A 22,488-nucleotide genomic window follows, 5' to 3' on the forward strand; every position below is an offset into this window, starting at 1 on the left:
TACATCACAATGTCTCAGCTCCATCCAGGTGATTTAGATTCACACTGCAGGAAATGTTCGTAATGGCTGTTATTTTTCCACAAATCAAGTCTTTCTTGACCCAAAAGTCAAGTGAAATGTTTTATCCCATCATCAGACTGTGCCTTAAAACTTTTAGAGTCGCCAAACGGTCACTTTGCAGTACCAAGCAGTTTTCTCCCCAATGATCTTTTCCATCTGTATTTAATTAATGAAATAAAAACAATAAAATGCCGCCTATAACACCTCTACTTTGGAAATTTCAGCTGCAAACTTTGAGTGATTGGAACATTCGGCTGGTTAAGTGCTGCATTCAAAACTGTTAGAAATACTGCAATTCAGTGAGCACACACAAGTGGGTGCGTAGGCCTGTATGATATTCGAGTTGTAATATTATGTGGGATGAGTGTCACCAACTGAAGGTGAAAGCCTGCTGTTGTGTTGTTGTCTGGCAGCGTAAACATTGTGTTACAGTGCGCCTCTCTTTGCACTGTTTAAGCCATAATCTAACCTTTTGGCCTGAGCTGGCTGATCTTTTACTCCGATCTGTGTGCTCGGTCTGTCTCTGTTTTGAGAAAGTGCCTGTGCCTCTTCATATGTCGAATGAAACAGTATTTTCTTATTGGCGGACATCGTGACTCGTGATTAAACTTTGGCAGAGATAAGTCTGAGCTAAAAGGAGCACATGAAGGCAGCAGCCGTTAACCGCCCCCACTGCTGCCGAACAGGAGCTGCGAAGACGCATCCGCGGCGGCAGACTGTGAGCTAAGTTTGTCCGCCCTGGCTTCCCATCACGAGTCGACGGGGCTTTGTTTCATTGATGAACGACAATCGTCGGTTTCGCTTAAAATTCACGCCAAAAGTAGAGGCGTTAGAAACGGTCAAGTACATCCCTGACATTTTTTTTTTTGGATAAATTGTAGAGACACAGGAAAAAAAAACCCGAGAGGGAGGGAGGGAGTGCGGCGGAGCAGCGGACGACTCTGAAGTTGACACTCCGCTGTCATGTTTGGGACTTGTTGAATAGGCTGCGTGTACACAAACAACGCTGGAGCCTGTGTGGGCAGCCTGCTGGGAACAGGTAGGCTATAAAACAATGACGCTTTGGTACACGGGCTGTTTGTTTTATGTTTGTCTGGTGATTAGTTCACTTTGCTCGACAACAGTTGGCCTACTGCAGTGCAGACACTGTTTTATCCTATAGGCTCTAGTTCACGTTAACAGCAGCACTGCTCGTGTTAGCTTGGTTGCTGTCATTGGCTTCAAAAGTCTGCAGAGTTTGTTAGTAATTAGTTGCCCCATTTTTTTGTTGCATGAATATCAATGAAGTGAACCAAATAAGCGGTTTAACTGAAAGACACTCATGTTCACCAAATGTGTATAGCTTGGAGGTTTCCTTCCTTCTGGCTTGTACCTTGCCTTTAGGTCCCTGTTTCATTTAGCCAGGTAGCACCCTCTAAAATCCCCTTTCTGGTGTCAGGGTCTTCTGTATCACCATGAGGCAGTGACAGAACTGGGGCAGTGATGGCAGAGCTGGAAATTGACCAGTCCAACCTTCCACGTGTCCAAGAAGGTAAGCACACTCTCCCACGCTGACCAAACACCTGCATAGATAGAAACTCTTAAGTGTGGATAAAGTGTGTGCAGCATGTACCACGGTCCATGGTCTGTTCTGGAGAAAAGTTGTTTTTGTTTAGCCCTTCCACAGGGAGGTCAGAGGTCAGGGTCAGCCACTGAACTGCAGACATGGAGCCAGTAGGGATTAAGGGTTTGATTCATGGAGACTTCAGCTCAGCAAATACTAAGAACAGACTTGTCTACCCGTCTGCTGCATGCCAAAGAGAGAGTGAGACATGTCACAACTTCCCCTTTTTTTTTTTGCATTATGAGCAACTGGCCTTGGCACCAAACGCAGCTTTTCCTCTGACCTTGTGTGTGTGTGTGTGTGTGTGTGTCTGTGCTTGATTTCTGTGGCATCAGCACTCTCAGATAAGAAGTAGCTTGCGATATGTTTTGACTAGTTGTCGTACAGCTGTACAGAGATGGATCTCATCAGAGAAGGGTCTGGTGTGCTGGGTGCAGATAAGCGCAAGGAATGAGATAGCTGCTTGTGATATGTGATTTCTGGGGGGAAGAAAGTGCTATCGCTCTCTGGGGGGAAGAAAGTGCTATCGCTCGAGTAGAAGACTTGTACCGCAAACCTAAGTGAACCCTTTTTAAGTTGAAACAATCTGACTTGCAATACAAAGAATTACTTTATTTGACAGAATATTCAGTTCCGAAACCGATTGGGGAAAACATTATAATTTAAACTCAATTTCAAAGTCAAGTTAATTTATAAACCTAAACAGAGCAATTATGATGTGTGTTTTGTCTCTGGACTGTAGACTACAAATCTGAATTGACTGTCCAGCACTTGTGAATATTCAGATACTGAGAAACAACAAGTTGGAGTGAGAATTATAGTGAAATTTCGCAGGAGAACAACCAGCAAAATCCTAATTGTGAAGAAAAGACAGCTGTTACAAGTGTTTTGGCTTTTTTGCACAGCTACAGAATTTGTCATTGTCATATTAATGCAGCTCCTATGAACAAAATTAGCTGTATCTGCTGTATGAAAACATTCACAGGTAAGGAATGTCCAAGCTGAGGCCTGGGTGTAGACCGTTGAATCAGTCTGTGGCACGTCCACACTAATGAATGGCATAGAAATAGGTCTGCATGTCTTTTATCAAGGGAGATAATTCAGCACTCCACTCTTGTTTCCATAGACAAAGGGCACACTGTGCAGCTTTGCATTTTCATGCTTTATCGGGCAGAGGCCACAAACAAAGCCAGTAATAGCGCCGATAAACTGCTCATTGAGACAATAGCAGCATGTAAATCAGATGTCTGGTTAGTGTCATTTTTTCCGCTCATCGTCTACTTTCACCAGACAGATTTGTCAAACTGTGCTGTTGTCTGTCTTTGTGGCACTGGGGTCGTTTACTTAATGTCCCATTGTGGGTGTTTATGCTTCAATTTCCCTGAGACCGTGTCCCACTTCTCCTTCACTTTCCTCCCCATCCGAGGGTCTCAGCCAAGTCAACTTTCTTTGTTTTCACTGCCCCCCTTATCAGTTCCTGTTTTGTCCCTCCTCTAGCTGCTCCTGATATAGCCTGATGTGCTGAGGGAATGCAGCTCCCAGAGGAATTCCCCCTCACCTCCCCCCTCGTTCCTAATTTCACTCTCACCAACTGACCCAGAGTCCCATTACCCTTCACTTCTGTTTGTTCTCCATGACAACTTGGTCCAGTTCGTGAGCTGGCTGGCCCAATCCACCTAGTTTATAACACAGGACAGAGAGCTGTGGGACGGACGGACACTTGATGGTGAAATTTTTGTGCAAAAAGCAGCGAGCAGGAGAACAGAACAAACCAGGGAGGAGGAGGAGGAGGAGGAGAGAGAGAGAGAGAGAGAGAGAGAGAGAGAGGGAGAGACGGTGTGTGGGCGGTCGGTGGGGGATTTTGGCTGAAAATAGAACCCTTGTCATTTTCTCCTTTCGCCAGTTTCTTTGTTTGGCAGGCACTTGCTATTGCTGCTATCCAAGTGGCCGTGAAGATGAAAGAGAAATATCTCTGTTGGTGTTTGATCGGCTGCTCCCTCGCCCTGGATGCCTGAGATAATCCGCGTAATTTTGTTTTAGACGATTGGCTGTCAGTTCTCTAATGTTGGTTGGAGGTTTTTCAGCTGAAGAAGTGCACGCATTCACCTATGAGATTCAGTTACATCAGTGAAACTTTTTTTGATCACACCAGTAATGTGAAATATTTGCAAGGGACAAGAAGCATTAAAATAGGAAATAATTCACTTTGTTTTGACTTGGGCTCTGAGGTCATACAGGTCGTGGTTTCCTGCTTTGTAATATCCCTTTCTCCCGCAGTCTCACTGCAGAGACCATCTGCTCACTGTTGTGGAACTTACTGGGCTATACAATGCATGGCAGCTAATTCTGAAATCTTATCTACTTGTTGCTTTGCGCTCTTTCTTAGCCAGTCTTACCCCTCAGTGGATCTTAGCCTCTGGTGTCCAAATGCCACAGCCAATTTCTGTTTTGTGCTGCCTTGGATCTTTCATTTACTATCCTCTTAGGAAACTGACACGGCCTAACAGGATCCTTTCAGTGCCCTTAGTAAGAAGCTTACAGTAGGAGTCTGTACCAATTTGAAAACACACTCAGGGCCAGGACTCGCACTGAGCGCGTGCCTCACGCCCTGTCCCTCAAAACCTGTTTAGCAGTCATAATAACACGGCCTCCTTGTCCCTCCCTTAGAAGGGTAATGTGACCGTAGTTTAAAGGAGTTTGGAAAAACAAGTTCACCCGCAATGCAGACACACCCATACACACTTGCACACTCACACAGACAAGACTGTCATTTTCCTCCATCTTTCCCTCCTTTTTTCTTGTGTTTTTCTTCTTTCTGAGTAAACTCAAGCCTTTTACTTAATCCCTCTTCATTGACAGACTGGACACATAAGGGCAGGTTGGAGATCCATTTAGCGGATAGCCTCTTAAGCTCCACGACAGGTGTAAGTGGTAATGCATGTCTGTCTTGGTATGGGTTAACTCTCAGTGTAGACTTACATGGTCATTTATGGTGTAAACTGAGCCTTTTGATGGCTTAGTGCTGTCTGGGTGATTTCTATGAACTTTGACTGTTGAGCCCCTGTAGACTGAAATATACCCAGAGACTTATTCTCAGGGAGAGTGTTTGTTTTTTTTCCCCATTTTTAGGATTTAGAGACTAGACTTTGACTAAATGTGACCGCAATAATGTTTTTATTGTGTTGAAGCCTGTTTTTCTCACTTCCTTGTTTATAAAACGGCACAAAGAGGAGACATCCTCAGTTTGACTTGTTATATCAACTCAAAAGCAATTCTATAAATGTTGAAATTTAACATTGCATTGTTAGAGCAGGTTCTAGTAGTTCAGGTAATGAAAGCGGAGAGGACTCCGGACATTTAGAAGAGTATGAATGTGAAAACAGTGACAAGATAGTGATCAAGGAATGTGTCTTTTGGAGAAAAAAAAAAACATACCAAGTTGTCGTTGAGAGCACAAACTTGTCAAGACAGCGAACACAGAGAAGCCTTCTTAAAGTCTGGTCGAATGCTTGAAGTTTCTTGTGTTTTCAGTTAGCCACACAGATGGTGACAGCTGTACTGTAGACTGTGCTCTATATGTAACTCGTCAAAATGAATCTGGAGGCCTCACATTCATTCTCGTCATCTATGACAGCATCCAGCGAATCTTCAGCTAGTAAGTAAACTTCCAGGGTCTCTGTACTTCATATCTCTTTGTTTTAGATTTGTACTTCTTCTGACAAAGGGATCAAAAAAAGCACAAAGCCTTGAGCAAAGAAACTGAGAACAAGTGTCTTAGCTTTGACATCTACCTTACAGTGCTTACAGTGACAGCCAGCTTTACATGCACAGTATTCCAGATACTGGGTCATATTTGCACCTCAAAAGTCCTATTTGTGATTCACTGTTTTTATGTACCTTTTTAACAACTTGCTGTCAAATAAAGTTAGCATGTTACAACTATATTGCCATGTTTTCCTGATGATAATACAGAAATATCCTATGTCTAATATTTACATTTTAGGCATTTGAAATAGCTTATGGTGTTACAGCGGAATAAAATGTATCCAGGGTTTCTGTAGCTGGGTTACGAGCTTAAACAGCTTATTCTAAACAACATATGGCCTTTATGTGTGTCAACTCGGGTCATAAACTGAATACCTGAGTATCCTAAGCATTAAGCATATGGATGTAAACGTAGCCGTTGTTTCCACAGGCGGCTCAGTGAAGGATTAGTAGTAGGACAGGTGTTTTTAATTGACCCTGCCTCTGGCTCAGGCTGGAGGCTTTTCCCTCTGCAGTGAGCTAAATCTCTTCTTAAACTCCGTCTTCTGTCCTTCTCCTGGCTTTTGAGCACCATTGTTGGAAAAGACAGCCATTCTAGGTTACCCAATGAACATCTGTGAGATAGCAAAGCGGTTTTGTCCGGTCACGGTGGGCTGTGTCTGCAAAGAAGGAGGAAGTGGAGAAAACAGCTGGGCCACAGTGCTGCTGTCTGTCTGGGTTTATTTTCTCTCGAGTAACGTTTGAGTTTGTTTGACAGACTTTAAACACACATGGGCTGCAGCACATAGAGGCCATCGTGGCTCATTAAGGACTACTGTAAACACTTGGCATGTTTATATATGAGAAAAACAGTCCACAAATGCTGAAGCTATTAAGACCAACATAGAGCAGCTCACTCTGTCTCTCTTGTTGACTATCCCTTTGTTTGTCTTCACATTTGGTAACACTTTCTTTGCATAATTGTGTCTTAAGTTATTGTGTCTATATTGAAGTCCTTGTCTTTGCCAGCTTTCTGACAAAAAAGGACAAGGCGAGAGAGCTTTAATGACATGAAACCGATATGTTTTATTACCATATCCAGCAGCAGTTGGCCAGACTATGGGATCATGGGATAGGGAAGACTCAGTTCGCCACAGAGTGGCTTGATACGGAGAACCAGACAGAGTTGGTGTGCAGAGAGCTCTTAGCTTAAGCCTTTGGATTTACAACAGCCTTACACATTTCACTCTACGTACATTTGTACCATCTGCACAGACTTCCCAGTATAAATGGTTGCCGGTGGTAGTTCCTCAACTTTGCATCTTCATTTGGTAGTCATACCGAGCAGATTAGCAAAAGAAAAAATGTCTATCTACTTCTTAAGATACTTTCAACAACAATTTTAAAGATTATATCTTGCGTATTGACGTATATATAAATCGTGCATGCATGTATATTCACACACACACACACACACACACACACATAGAGTAAGTCACATTGTTGCTTTTGTTAGAAGGAGGTGGACCTGTTGCTCTGCCGCCACTAAACCCAGTAACTTTGGGTGGACAGTAAAAATTGTAGCCACTTTTGTGAGTTGCTTTGGAACACTGGAACCCTGTTATGATGGGGATTTTATAGCCTTTTCTAGCCTTTTATACATTTAATAGGAAATTCATGCCAAAGTGGTGGATGTTTGGTTTTTTTTCTAAAGTTTTGAGGGACACTCCTCCGCCTTTGTCTGTGTCAAATAAACAACCATCATGACACACAGCACTCGTGTCCTATTGTTTCACTTACCAAAAGCTCTACAATGTTGTCTTTTTTCAAGCCATCCAAAGCCTCAGCTCTTGTTCTGTATGGAGCAGTACAGGGCCTGTTGTCATTATTCTGTTGTTTTAGTAATCATCAAGCTCAGAGCACTGCTCACTTTATTAAACACTTATATCCCCCACCATTCATTTCTAAACACTTTTTGCGTGATGCTGAAGTGTTGCTCTCCCCTGTTGTTTCAGTGTGCCAGTGTTTTGCTGTGCTGGAGGATGGAGTGTTGGCACACAACCTGCAGGAGCAGGAGAGTAAGTACAATGTCAAGCTATCATGTGACAGCAGCACAGCTGCACACTACAAACATTAGGAATAATTTATATTATGTGGGCCGTTCTCCAGTCTGTCTGAATCACCACTTTCTGTGTTGTGGGGCTTCATCTGTAGTTAACCTGCTAAAGGATGAATTATTAATGCAAATTACAGATTTACAGTAAAACATACTGAAGTAAAATGCTGCATTATTCTCACGGCTTACCAAGGCACACTGAGAGACTTAAGGTAGTTACGTTGAACTTTTTTTTTGGTTGGCTTTTGTCTGTAACAGTCGTTGTGGTATGTCTGCAACTTTGCGCAGTAAACAAAGTGACATATAATTTGGTGTCTGTTTTTAGGATTCCTCAAATGTACACTGATGGTCTGGCATGCCACAAACCATGTTTCAAATAAACAACACTGCAGTCATGAATACTCAAAAAACTACAGACTAGATCTACTAAGACTAGTTATTATTAATCACGATAACCTAGGTCACACATGGTCCTTCATTGCCACTCATTCATTACTGTCTTACCCTCTGCTTTGACCTCGTAGTCGAGCAATACTATTCCACCAACATCGAGAAGAACCAGCTAGTGCAGAATGACATCCGTGTAGCCAAAAGGCTTCAGGATGAGGAAGAGGAGCGGCGGGCCCAGCAGAGCAACCTCCTCAGACAGGCTTCAAGACAGCTGTAAGTGACCCCTGCTCCCCAAATCATAACACAGCTCACACTGCTGCACTATTCAGATATCGCTGCAGGTATCCTAACACTACTGTATGTAGATTTACTATGCAGGTTTATATTCTTCTTTGCATTGTTGTATGATGTGTTAGTGGTTGTCATAAGGCACAAGTGTAAGAAGCCCGTTTCTTCCCTGACTGTTCTACAGAGAGGAGCAAGACTTTGAGTATGCCCGTGTAATTCAGGAGGAGATCCAGCGTTGCGCTGAGGAGGCCCAGAGGAGAGAGCAGGACGATGAGGTGAGCACAAACCAGTTGTAAACCGATTTTAATTATGTCTGCATCTAGTTTATGTTCCTCCAATGAATGCATTAAAGATCATGCAATATTTTAACTTTCAATGATGTGGACATTCAGTCTGCGCTGGTCTACAACTATACTTTTACATACATTGCACTGGCAGTGAAGTTCGTATTCAGTCTTTCCCACAGTGAATACATGCACCTGTTAGAATTATGCTGATGGCTTCAACTTTAATCTTCATCTTTTCAATTTGGAAATTTGCACCCATCAGTGTCGGCTCAAAACCATTATTTCTCAGTCAGCTGGCTGATACACGCTGGCTACTAATATTTACTTTAGCTCTTTAAATGAATACTTGGCACGCTGACAGTAGGCTTACTAAAACATGTCTAAACATGATTTAATATAAAATGAGTTTTACTCACTTCTATTTGCCCAGAAGATATATTTCATTACTCAAGTTACAAATCAACCTGTGCATGAATACTACAAGCCCAATATGCATTGGATCCCATTTTACAGTGCACAATTATCAAACAGTAGCTACTTTTTTTATGGATGAGAAGGGGCTGGTGAAATGGCCAACATCCATCATAATAGCTCTACTTACTATCCACCATTAGTATTAGCCACATTTAACTGTGAATCTTGAATCTATGCCAACATGCATTGAGCCAAATGCAGAGAAACTTTAACACAGTTCACACATAAGACAGAAAAGCATGTCCTCAGTTCACCTTGTTTTAAGGCTGTGGGAGGAAATCCATTATATATGATTGATGGATAACAAATCTTTATATTTAACCTATTAGCTACAGGTGGCCCCTTGGATGACTGATATATGGAGACAAGGTTGAAATCAGTGTTCCTTTACCATTAACACATTTTTAAATTAAAACCTCTACGGTGTTGACATTAGCTTGAAACCGAATGTTGTCCCAGCTAATAAGAAGACACAAACGTGACAGCAAAGCATAATATTTTGAGGGATTTGCTCTTGAAAGAAGAACAAATCATTTTCCCATCAAGTCGCTGACAGCAACCAGAGCAGAGCGAGACACTGTACTGTATGGACAAGTTCAACTTGGCACAATGCAGTGATAGAACAGAAACTTGGACAAAACCAAAGTAAGAGTGATAAGTGATACTCCACCCTAAATGTATCTTCTGAGTATCAAACGCTCACTCCCTGTTGGCCTGAAAGTTGGCTGTGAAATGTTGGTAGTTTCCTTCTTCACTAACAAAGTGGCTGTCTTGAGCTGTAATTCAAGTCAGTTACAATTAATTCCAGTGGTATGTTTTATCAAAATGCGCACAAAGCAAAAACTAGCTGCTTGTGAAGGTAGATTAATGACCTTTGTATTGGATGTAATTACAGTACTGTGTGCAGATGAAACTAGGCATGATCTAGAGGGGGGAACATGGCAGTTGGCACAAACTTGAAATAGCACCAGCATTATACTTAAGTTGAGCACATTCAGCACAGGGACTCATAGTTATATGACACTCGGGACATACTTGTATATCATTTAATTATCTGCCTGTTACCAGCAGGTCAGGGAGTATCATATGGTTCACTTTGCCCCTCTCTTAGGACTAGCTGAGTCCATAATGAATGGCGTTCGCAGCCAAGTGCTGCTCTGGGCCTCTGTATCCACAGCGCCGTAAGAGGGCTGGATGAGCAAAGTCAGCTGTTAAACAGAGACACAAGCTGTCAGCTACCCATCTGGATGATGGCTCAAGCTATTTCTCTAGTGGTTGATTCCAGACATACACCATCAACCTCTTCATACAGTATGCACTCATGTGTGCACATTAAGTCTCACTGGATGTGCACACTTGACATGTGTAAAGCTTTAGCTGTGCAGGCTGAGGAGGAGGCAGGTTAAGTAAAGACATCTAAGTGCAGTGTTTAATCAAGAGAGTGACTCAGCCTCCATGTGGTTATCTTCCCCATTAAATGGTTTAACATTGTTACTGGGTTTGCAAACAGGTTTGTCTAAACACTGAAATTCCGTTTAAAGTGTTTTCTTAGTTAAATGTCGTCCTAATGACATTGCAAGTTTGATTAAAGGGTAACTCTTTACATTTATGGTTACAGCTGAGAAATAATTCCATACACTGTTTTTGTCTCATATTTTAGTTTCATGACAAAATCCGTAAACCTCAGTATTGTTGTTCACACTACTCAATTCTTAATAAATACGTTAAATTCTACTAAAATCTATCACAGTGTGACATCAAAAATATTTAACACCTTTTCGCCACCTCTAGAGGATGGACAGTCCACAAATGTGGTACAGACATTTATGTTCCCTAAATGATGAATTCTCCCGACTTTGGTGATTCCCTGACTTTTCCTCTAGCGCCACCATGAGGTTGACACTTCAGGTTTTGAGTGACTTTTGGATGATTTAAATTTGATACAGACATTCATGTCTGCCTCAGGATGAATTGTAATAACTTTGGGGATCCCATCACTTTAGTGCAAACACATTAACATACTTAACTAAGATCGTGAACATGGTAAAGATTATACCTGCTAAACATCAGCATGTTAAAATTGTCATTGTGTGCTCACATTAGCATTAAGCTCAAAGTACACTGTGCCTTGGTATAGCCTCACAGAGCCGCTAGCATGGCTGTAGACTTGTAGTCTTGTTTCAGTTGTAGACAACATGAGTAAAAATGTTCACCATCTGATTTTGAATACAAATGTAACATTAATATCTAGACAATGCTGTGATAGTTGTGATATTTATGTTGTCCATTTTCCCTACTTCTAATTTGTGGTAAAGCACTATCCCTCCAAAATTTTGTAAATACGAAAACAGTTCATCTTGCAACCCAAACATGATGAGGAACCAGATGGTTCCCATCAATCACCTCTCCCTTGTCCCCCTCAAATACTAACTTCTTTATGTCTGTGCATATTTATAGCACACATGTGCATTACTGAACATCGGTCGCTTTACAAAAAAAGTAATCTGACTGCCCACCAATAGAAATGAAGAGTTGAGCTGTGTGAGAAGAAGAAAAGCATTGTGGGGAAAAAAGGCAACTCAGCCACGAAACTCCCCAGCTGGTCCAGTCACAGGGTCGCTCCAGCATAATATTTTCCTTTACCCTGCAGTTTCCTTTTTAGATGACTCTTATAAAAGCTCCTTGTGTGGAGGATATGAGGTCAGAGAAGCCGTGGGGTCCATTCATCATTATTAAAGGGGTTTGGTTTGAACTCTGTTGGAGTCAACATGAGGTGTCTACACTTTAGTTAGGCCTAATGGCAAAGCCTCATTTACCTACTGGGGTAAAAGGTTATGCAGCACATGGTATGAGAATGTATTTATTCCTGTGTGGATGTAAATCATTTATTTTATGAGTGTTGATGTTTGGATCAAATGATGAACTATTATCACCCCCGTTAGCCTTCCTTCCTTAATGACTGGCTGATCAGAGGTGTTGATTAAATATTTGCCTCCCTGTAGATTGTGTCTTTAATTAAGAAACAGAAGGCGTCAGGCTGAGCTGTTTTAAATGCCAGATCCCTATGGCACTCCACACCTAACCTGCTATGGCAAGCTGCTAATTGTCTGCTGATGCTGGCAAAGTGGCTGGCGCACACGCCTTGATTGCAAAGCAAAAGGGGCTGCGTTAGCTTTTATTTATGATTTATTTTGCAAATGCAGCCCACTGAGACATATTTTCATATTTCTTAGAATTCACTGGTAGAATTAGCTGATTTGTAGGTAACATTATTAGTTCTGGACTTTCCAAGAAAAGCAACACAGACATAGTGGGTAGGGGTTCTCCTTCAGAGAGCAGACAAGTATAGCATTCCCCGGTGACAAGGTGTTACTTCAAGTGAAACAGTCCTGTTGACCTGCTTCTGTTGTGGAGTTATTCTGGTCCAGAGTTCATGCTGAAAGTGATGAAGAGTTTTCTTGTTTTTCATGTGGTCTCCTAGTTTTCCATTAGTTTCAAACAAAAAGTGGTATGAGGTTAAACAGACAAAGCAGTATCTACAGTATAAGAGCAATAAATGTCACTTTGCTTTCTTCATACACAGTTTATGTTATACTGCCATCTGCTGGTTGAAAACAGCACAGTAGACACAATGTCTGATAGAAAATTCTTGCTGTCATGCCAACTCATGGTTGCACACCAGTGGTCTGACTGTTGACAGTGAATGGAGTCTATTTTGACATTTTGTAATGCTTTTATCCAGATCATGTCATTATTAGCTTTGCTCTGATAACTAACTTTGTTACATGTTTGGTTTTGAAATAAGGAAAATGAGCCAAATGAAAGATTATGACGTTATAAAGAGGACAGACTATGTTTATTTGCTTATTTCACAGACCAGCTCCATGTCTGTGTTATCTTCATTTCGACTAAATTCCTATTGGGTTACTCATTATGGTTTTATCATACAAGCAAGCAATCAGTACGGCTGTGTCTCCACAGGAAATAGCTAAACGAATGCAGGAAGAGGAGAAGCAGAGAATCAGGAGGTGGAGCAGAGGGCAGGAGGGCCATAGTGAAGGTACAGTTTTACTTTTGCCATTGTGTTTCATGTTTTATTGGCTGTGTGCTTATGCGGCAACATTAATCAGCTATCCTAAAATACTGCCATATCATTTTAAAGATGTTTAGAAGGTGATGTTTGAATTTTCAGGAATTTGCCTTTTTGAACAAAATGTATGTTATTTTTGTATTAGCAATTATTAGTTAGACTTAAAGTTGACAAAACCCAGGACTTGCTTATCTTCTCTCTAACCATGCTTTGCTCTACTTATATTTAAGTAATTCTCCACATATATTACAGCATGAAAAAGTATACCCTACATAGCTATCGCGCTACATTATTATCTCCATAATGTGTTGTGTTCGGAATCAGTTGCATGCATATAACATGTTGTCCTATATTGACAGTGTGTCTAAAACATTTATTTACATTGTGTAACAAATACTCGTAAGTGACATGCTGCCATTTTTAATGCAATGTGTTACCTCATCCTTAACTGCACTTGTCTAATAGTACCCGCTTACAGCCTCACCCGTCCTCCCTGCTTTTGTGTTTGCATGTTTGGCATTACTAAAGGCAGCACCAGCGATCCTGCACTGCCATCCCCACACCAGCACACACTCAGCAGCCTTCACCAAGGAGAGGAGCTGTGCTCATCTACCACCACCAGGTGGCAATGTTCTACCTCTCACAACCATTCAGACTTAACTGAGCGTCTAGCTGACTCCCCCAGGGGGGTAGCAGCTCAGAAAAACACAACTTCATGGTCAAATCAAGGACACACAGATTCCTTTAGGGAAATCAGGAGTCAGCTGAGAGAGCCTTTGAGTGAGGATTCAGAGGACTCGGACACAGTTTTCTCTGAACAGCTCTCTGTCTTGTCCCAGAGACTGAATGAAAGACTCAACACGACACCTCCTCGACGGCGGACATCTTTCTATCAGCCGCAAGAGAGAAACTATAGAAGTCTTCACTCTCACAGCAGCTTCACAGATAAGCTCAGAGGCTGGGAGGAGGAGAGAGGAGAGCAGGATGAGGACTATTATGAAAATGGTGACCTAGAGAAGAGGAGGCCTAGGATTTGGGATCGGGAAAGGAACCATAGAGAGGAGTATGAGGGTTTGCACAGGAGCAGAGATCAGGGTCGGGACTCTAGGTTAGTCGAGGTAAGAGAAAGGCGATGTAGTCGCAGTGAATCTGTCAGGCTACATGACAGGAGCAGACACAGCAACACAGACCTAGTGAGAACATGGAGCTATAAGGACAACCCTGACAAACATGTCCGTTTTCAGGACACCAGGAGCTCTAACAGGCAGCAGGGGGAAAGAAGCGGAGTCTGGGAGATGCTAGGCCAAGTCCTCAGAGAGAGGGGTGTGCCTGTGAGGGTTGGTGGCAACGGGGCGCCACTGCAAATAATGCCTCAAAGCAGAGACAGCCAGGTGCTTCATGGGAATGAGGTCTCATGCAGCGACTCCCAACCACATCAGAGGGTCTTCCAGAGAGCTGCCACCACCAGGCACAGTTTCCATGGAGATATCAGGGAGAGGAGGAGATTGTCATACAGAGAGAACAGTGGGAGAGATCACAGAGAAGACCGAGACAGGCACCGTAATAATGTGGAGCATGATGGAGAGGTTCATGAGATTAGTAGTAGAGACTCCTATCTTGCTAACAGTAAAAGGGGAGGCAGTAGCAGGTGGAGAGAGCACAGATACACTAACGATGACGAGAGGGAGAGGAATGCATATGATTTCAGGGTCAAGAGGACAACAAGCGAACGCAGGCATTGGCACAAGTCCATACAAGAAAGGTTGAGCTCAGAGGAGGAGCAGGAGGTGGAGAGGAGAGTAGAGCGGCCCCACCGAAGAGCCCCGCAGCGTAGCCAAAGCCTCAGCAGCAGCGGGGCTTCAACCAGGGATAGGTCAAGGCACATGGCAGCAGGTAACACCCCAAACTGCAGCCAACTCCAATCTGCAAAGGGAAAGCTTCCAAAGCTGTGCTCCCTACCTCTCTGTGTACATCTGCTCCTCTCATCTTCCCTCAATCAAAGTCTTATCTGGACAAATTTGGGATTTTCGTGGTGACTTGGGGTCTCTTACTGAAGTGGGACATTTTCCTGTTCATATCTATATTTCAAATAGTCCTGAAATAATCTTCGATGTGTGCTTTCATTGTCATTTTCATCTTCGTCATTCTTTCAGTCTTGATATAGTGAGGGATTAAGCACTATGGAGTCCCTTTCACATGCTGCATCCTCTCATCTCTCGTGTGATTCAAATGTCATCGTCCTTTGTGTCTTTCAGTCTCCTGTTTCAGTACACTTGTGTGATTCATCACTGATTTTCATGTTCTATTTTTTTCTACTCGTATGCTCGTTGTCAACATAGTTCAGTTCAGTTCAGTTCCTGCAGATTTGACACTGACACTCAAACCTCAACCCTTAGGAGCGTCATTGCAGCCAGAGCTGGGCGAGGCAAACCTGGACCTGGGGGAGCTGCGGCAGGTCCTACAGGATGAAGAACTGGCTCACAAGCTGCAGAAGGAAGAGGGAAAGCTGTTTAGGAGGGTAAAGGACCCAAGAGTTTATCATCATGACACACAGGTCATAGGATCAGTTTTTCTTTTCATTCATTTCTTCCGGACTTGTTTTCACAGAACTCCCAGCCCTCTATGTGCAGTGCTTATCCAGAGGGAGACTTCAGAGTAGCACAAGTGGCGCAGGATGAGGTACGATGATGAACTGACACGTACTCATGCATCTCATGTTCAACATACGCCTGTGGAATGATCTATTGTTTTGTTTCTGCACTAGGAAATTGCACGTTTTATGCAGAAGCAGGAAATTAAGTCGAAGCGTAGATCTCGCGAGCTAGAAGGGCCGGCATCGTGGCGCGAGCACAGAGCGATGATCAATCATCACGACAGACGAGCTGCAAGAGACAGACAGGTAAATGTGTTGTAGAGCTTTCATGCATGTCTTTTGAAATATGACACCCCACTTGCTATAATCTGTGGTAGTATTGATGTTTTCATCGGCTAATTTTTAAATGAGGTCGACTCTGTCTACTGCCTTAGGTCCAAAGAGAGAGGCTTGACTCAGAGGGCCTTCCTTCCCCCACTGAGGACTACTCCCCAGAAAATCAGTCACCTAGCCCCATCTCCTCTTTACCGTAATTGTCTCTACATGAATATACATAAAACTGATGAAGGTATTGTTACCATATAGCTTACATTTACTTCACATGCTGACTTACAACTGCTGCGTTTATAGGCAAGCCCAGCAGATCAGAAACATTGCGGAAGAGCTAGACCCGACCTTCCAGGCCAGGAGGCAAGACACAGACAGCCTCAGAGTGGGACACACAGGTAGTGTAAACAGGACAAATGGCACTTAAAATGAAACTGTTAAAAACAATGGCTCGACACTCACATCCTTTTTCCTCCAATATAGGTCCAGCCTGTCAATCACTTCCCACGCCACATTCTGGCTTACATGACTTCCTCGAGGAGCCTACTTTCATCCCACCTACAAAACGGCAAATGGACAAATCAGGACGCACGAAACCCAAAGAAAAGAAGGAAAATTGCAAGCAACAATAATTTTTAACACATTGTGCTCTTGGAGTGCATATATGATATATATATATATATATATATATATATATATATGTTATAACACTAAATATCAGTTCAGCTACAGACTTCTTATTGCTACAGCCACCCCTACTAGCACTTTAGACCAGTGGAACAAAGAGAAAGAATTGAGAGAAGTGACTTTTTTAAATATTTCTTGATTAAGTGAATAATGCCTACACTTTGGACTCATGCCTTTTTTATCGTTTTCATAGGGAAAATTGAGGTTTATTGAAGTATTGTTTGAATTATTCAGTGTTAATGAGTGTTTAATTTAAACGGTATACCTTTTTTGATGATCTTTGTATCTTTTATTTGTTTTTGTTTAGTTAAGCAGTATACCGTGAGGATTCAAAATGTCAAATCACAAAACAAGAAGTCACTGTTATAACCCTTGAACCTGAGTAACGTGGTTATCTGACAAGCTATTTTAAGACATCCACTTTGGGAGTGACTGCCAACTTTGTTTCAAAGCCGTTAGGCAGGGCACCAACCATGGTTACAATAGTACAACGACAATCAAATGAACTCATTTAACCCTTATTAAATGGAAATCCCATTTGTTGAAAGAACATATCACAGCTGACATCAGAGTATGTTAAATTGTTTTGTAGTATCCAGATGTAAATATATCCTCTGGGGACAGTATATGTGACAAAGTAATCTTAGCTCAAAGGTCCACTTACTAACTGTTTGGCGGTTTAATCTGTATCTCCATGTCATTCACATCAACACTAAAGACCATCCTTAAACTTAAGTCAACTTAAGTTAAGTCTCCCCCCTGTTGTTATCATGTGAATGAATTTCCACACTTAAGCCCCATGATGGCACCTGATCCGGCTCCATTTGTGAGTGAAGACTGAGATGTGGTTGAAAGCTTGTAAGTGGATCTTTTAAGGTTATATTATTTGATACATATTCGACCCATGTTTTTGTATATTTTGCCAGGTGGGTTTTTCAGTCCAGAGACATTATGATGCCAGTTAACATTCATTATACAGAATACTTACTCTAACAGATTTGATTAGATTTTTATGCACACATAACCATTTATTAGTCTGTTTGTTTTTGTATGTTCATATCACTCCCATGTTTCAAAACACTCTTTTTGTTGTTTTTTGTTTGTTTTTTTACAAATGAAAGATGCCACTGCTTAGGTGGACCACTATGAATGCAAGTGTTCTGTATGAAAGTGCAACAAATAAAACATACAAAAACAGTTTTTATTGGCTGTTTAAAAAGTCATGACAGTACAATGTAAAAGACTACATAGTGCATAGTTCTGAAGACGGATATTACAAAAACAAGTCATATAAAAAACGTTTTCACATAAACCAGAAGTGCATAAATTAATCTGTTGACAGGTGAAGTAAAGTGCTGCAGTTCCTCTGAGAATCTTACTGTATGACTTAGACTGTACTGTGGTTACTCTTCTCAAGGCAGCACCTATGAACTATGAGTTCTTTCAGCAGACATCACTCCGCCTGGGTTGTGACTCATACGCACTCACTGGTACATTACGGTAGGTGTGGGCTTACATTTATAACAAGCCCACACAGCACATTTATTAAATGTTCTATTTCAGAAGAAAGGTACGCCTGCTACGGTTAAGAAAAGTGTATGTGTTTTTGAAAAAAAGTTCCACTTGGTGTGATCTCGCTGCCCACTCCATTGTGCTAGAAGATAAGCAAAAGTAGTAAGCAGTACAGGACTTACTGGGGGGTTTCCATATGACCCTTGAGCCTCATTTTAACATCTTGTGTTCCTTGTGTATTTGCTAAGTGTGTGTCATAATTATCCTGAGGATTTCCCACGTGACGTACTTCACAGGAATCTCAAAAATGTTTGTACCATACATGACTAATCACAATTCCTGACATTTCCCCCCATTCGGGATGCCTACTGGGTTGCCAAGCTCTTGCTCAAGAGGCATGTCCCAGCTTGTTCAAGGAGTTCTGTTGAATCTTAACTAAATCTTTGCCTCATTAAAAAGAAACCAAGGTACAGTAGATATGCAGACGCCATACTGTAGACTCCCTGGTGCCCTACTTAACATAAGTTGTAGGATTACCTATTGATAAAAAGGGACATTCCCTTTGCTGGACTTTTTGACACCAATAAAGCAACAGTAGGAAAGTCCTTATATTTCCCGGTAAAGTAGGGTGGAAGAGACCATATATCACGCTGTCTTCAACCTGACACACAGCCATTGTCTTCATTTTCACAATTTATCACACAAAATAGTTCACATAAACAAGTTTAAATAAACCAAACAGACAAAAAGTTAAAAAAAACTATCCATTGAAACCATAGGCATACGTGGGCTCAGCCTTAGGCATGACTGAAACCTGTCTGTTGTGAGACACCCACCAGCACTGTACCTTCACATAGAGCAACATTCAGCAGTTTTACTGCTCAGCCATGCAAATATCAGAGATGTGAAACGCATTCAAACGCTACAGTATTATTTTACTTCAACAACCTTGTTTGAAAGTAGTTTAAAAGAAGAAAAAGAAAAAAAGGGTTGTGGTTTCTAAAGGCTATTATTTTAAATGTAAGGTTGTTTTATCATTAACTCAAATCTAATAATTCAAAAACTCCCACCATAGCTATTATAGGGCTACTGTATCTTTCAGGCTTAACTGGAAGGGAAAACACACAGCCTCACTGTCTGCTATAATTTACATGATGAATAGACGCAAGTTTGTTTTTTCCCTCTCAGAATTCCCCTTCCTCCACTGTGCACATTTACTGATTCATCAAAAGGTAGCTGTTGCTGTATCCTGGTGTAATTGTAGAACACTACCTCTGACTTGACCTTTCAAGGTTTTCACAGCAGCTTTTGGTTATTCTCATAAAGGAAAAGAGGGTGGATCAAAGGCAGCTGAACACAGTGTTCAGTTTCTTCCAAAGAACCAAAGACATCCTCCAAACAAACAGGCTCAGAATCACAAAAAATTATTATTCAGGATATCCTTTTTTCTTTTCATTGAACTCCACAAAACCGTAGCAGGTATTTCATTGTGGCAGTCTAGCCCAGTCCCCATTCCTTTCATGCAAGGAGCTGGTTTGAGGAGTCCTTGGAGGCAAGCGACTCTGAGCTGCTGCCCTGCTCTTGCTGGGCCTCGTGGAAACTGCACTCAACTGCTATTAATGTTGTGGGATCATCTAAAGAAGAAAAAGAGGACAAATCAAATACTTTTTCATTGTATTTGTGAATGGCTTGATAAATACCCAGTATAACCACTATCATTCATGTAACCTTTCCTGGATAACCTCGTCATGATCAGTCATAAAGTGTAAAGTACCTGTAGGGGTCCTTATTATCTGTGTTTTGCGGATTTGTGGCTTTTTTGTCTCCTTTTCTTCCTTTCTTTTCCAGAGGATTTTCACGGCCACAACGATTATGGCGATGGTGATGATGATAAAGGTTATCACAAAAATGATGGCGACCAATGACCACGCCTGGTCTGTGTGATCTGATACAAAATAGCAAGAAATTATTGCTGGCTTTACATAAGAATAAGAATTAAAGCATAAGTACATTAGAGGAATAGAATCCCATCTTACCAGGTTTCTTTGGAAGGATCACTGTGCTAAGTGAAATATTAGCACACTTGATGTCAGTAAACCTATCTCCCTTGGCCACAATCTTTTGTTCTGGATTGGGACACCTTTTGAGAAAAATAACACAGTGTCAGTCAGTCAGTAGAACAACAATAACAACAAAACATGGCTGCATTTAGAGCAGGGTATATCTCACTTGGTACTCCAGGGTTTACACATCTGGTGAATTTGGTCATTGAAGGTTCCACCTGGACATGGTCTGCAAGAACCTGTGCAGACAATCGTTCAGTTGACTTGCCATTCAACGTAACCTGTTTATCTAGTGTGTATGTGCCAAAGTCGCGTGTCTTATTTTTAGTTTTACTCACGTTTCTCTGCAGGTTCCTGACCTTTGCCACACGTCTGAACACAGAAGGAACAGCGGTCATCACCACAGGTGAGTCCTTCTTTACAGCCACACTTAGTGTCTGCTGCGGCTGTGCACTCTTTCACAAGGACTTGAGCACCTACACATTCCAAGGGAGGAAATCTCATAATCTTACGAATTTCAGCTTGTGGTACATTACTGAAACAAATGTCTTGTGCAGTTTTGTGACCAGTAGGATCTGCTAACATACCTACACACTGTGTACAGCTGTAACACCTGTAGTCTTTAGGGTTCACTGTAAATTTCCTGGACTCACATGGAGTACAAAGATCTCTCGGCTTTGGACCACACTCTTTGACCAGGCGATTTCCTTTGAACACACACAGAACAGATACCAATAGCTTTATTGTAAGCTCTGTCACACTAGCTGACATCAGTTTCAGTGAAATTAGCTCTTTCAATAATGTAACAAGTCTTCATACACAAGGTAACATGACTTTCCCCCTCAGAGCTTTAAAAGTTGAAATGCATGCACATTAAAGCTTTAAGAAACTTACTATTGAAAACAAAGAAGTATGGGAAAACAGATCTAGTAACCTACAGTTATAAAAACTACACCGTTTTTTGAATTGTAATGGCGTATACAAGTATACATCACAACTCCAAATTATTCAATTTATCAGTTGAATCATCCACATTTCTTTCTCTTTGTTGTGGTATTAGCTGAAAACCACTGAAACTATATTTGGTCACATGCAACCACCACGGAGGAACCGCTCAAAGGCTGGAATGTGATTTTTTTTCCCTTTTACATCCACAGAGAAAAGCACACACAAATCAGCAGGCTTTTTACTTTTACGAGATACTACACAGAATAACTTGAACTCTTGAGGTCTGAGAAAGGATATTGTTTTTAACATAACAACTGAGTTTATGCGGAAAGTGAGCGAGAGAGTGGGCATTTCTCCTTCCCTTCATGAATATATAGGTACACAGTGTTTCATGAAGAACGCTGCTGATTTTATTTTGATTCTTTTAAAACTGTTAGCCCTGTATATAACAGTGGCAACCTCACGATAGGGAAGATGCACAAGTATATTGACTCGTAGAGCTATTGTCAAAAAATGCTCCTCTGAAACAGCAGCACATTTCATCAATTCAAAATAATTAAGAGTTATAATGATTTATTACTCACCAGGATGACAGGCTTCACAGCAAACATTCTCTCCATTTTGAATCCATTTCATGCAGCCTGTGTCAGTCTGTCCAATGCTGCACAAACAGTCCTGCATCAGCAGAGAGAGACCCATTGCCCACAGGATCATAGCCATACTGTTGTCAGCTCTCCGGCCTCGTAGTTAAGGATGAAACAGCAACCTCAGGGAAGACGTGAGGTAATCCAATCCAAGAAATATCCCAGGTAAGTAATTTATGTTAAAAAGGCACTTTTTGTGTCTCTAACTCTGTAGCTTTAATCTGTCTAATTACATGAACATCCCTAGCATTCTTCTAACGTCACTCAGCAGTAATATCACGAGGTTAAGAAATAAATTATGTCCTCTGAAGAACTCTCTCTGTGCTGTGGGCTCAGTGTTCTCAAACACATAACTCACCACACAGCCAGCTGAGTCAACTATTCATACTCAGGGGGTGTGTCTTAAAGCTAGATCAGATAGGATGAAAGAATTTGTAAATGACAAGTCATCAATGGAAAATACGTCGACTCATAGTCTGCAAAACTTTAACCCCTACAGATTACAACCTATAACATGTTTACATTTTATTTTGATCTTTTTATAAAGCAAATTTCTCTCAGTGAAAATCAATACACAGCAAGACTAGAAATATCAGTATCAAAGTATAAGAGTTGTGGACCTAGTAAAAAAATAAAAGAAAGAAAAGGAAAGAAAGAAAAAA

General features: G+C 41.5%; 2 protein-coding genes across 2 annotated transcripts; one reads left to right on the top strand and one right to left on the bottom strand.

Annotated features, from left to right (window-relative positions):
* The first annotated feature begins 779 nt into the window (after nucleotides 1-779).
* Nucleotides 780-17,856, top strand: ccdc187 (coiled-coil domain containing 187). The gene is made up of 14 exons (XM_070909867.1): nucleotides 780-1,099; nucleotides 1,499-1,591; nucleotides 7,423-7,485; nucleotides 8,048-8,186; nucleotides 8,386-8,476; nucleotides 12,944-13,022; nucleotides 13,581-14,945; nucleotides 15,397-15,458; nucleotides 15,490-15,560; nucleotides 15,614-15,731; nucleotides 15,817-15,957; nucleotides 16,092-16,174; nucleotides 16,276-16,370; nucleotides 16,462-17,856. Exons 2-14 carry the CDS (start codon nucleotides 1,543-1,545, stop codon nucleotides 16,602-16,604), a joined length of 2,499 nt encoding a protein of 832 aa, XP_070765968.1. The 5' UTR covers nucleotides 780-1,099; nucleotides 1,499-1,542; the 3' UTR covers nucleotides 16,605-17,856.
* A 1,833-nt stretch (nucleotides 17,857-19,689) lies between these two features.
* On the bottom strand, nucleotides 19,690-21,923 carry LOC139289519 (tumor necrosis factor receptor superfamily member 9-like). Its single transcript, XM_070911135.1, has 7 exons — nucleotides 21,767-21,923; nucleotides 20,822-20,941; nucleotides 20,573-20,710; nucleotides 20,401-20,473; nucleotides 20,208-20,311; nucleotides 19,946-20,116; nucleotides 19,690-19,805 (listed from the first exon to the last, which is right to left on the bottom strand). The coding sequence occupies exons 1-7, from the start codon at nucleotides 21,900-21,902 to the stop codon at nucleotides 19,690-19,692; spliced, it is 858 nt and encodes a 285-aa protein (XP_070767236.1). The 5' UTR covers nucleotides 21,903-21,923.
* Between the last annotated feature and the right edge of the window lie 565 nt (nucleotides 21,924-22,488).

The sequence above is a fragment of the Enoplosus armatus genome, chromosome 8 (genome assembly GCF_043641665.1).
Source record: "Enoplosus armatus isolate fEnoArm2 chromosome 8, fEnoArm2.hap1, whole genome shotgun sequence".
Lineage (NCBI taxonomy): Eukaryota > Metazoa > Chordata > Actinopteri > Centrarchiformes > Enoplosidae > Enoplosus > Enoplosus armatus.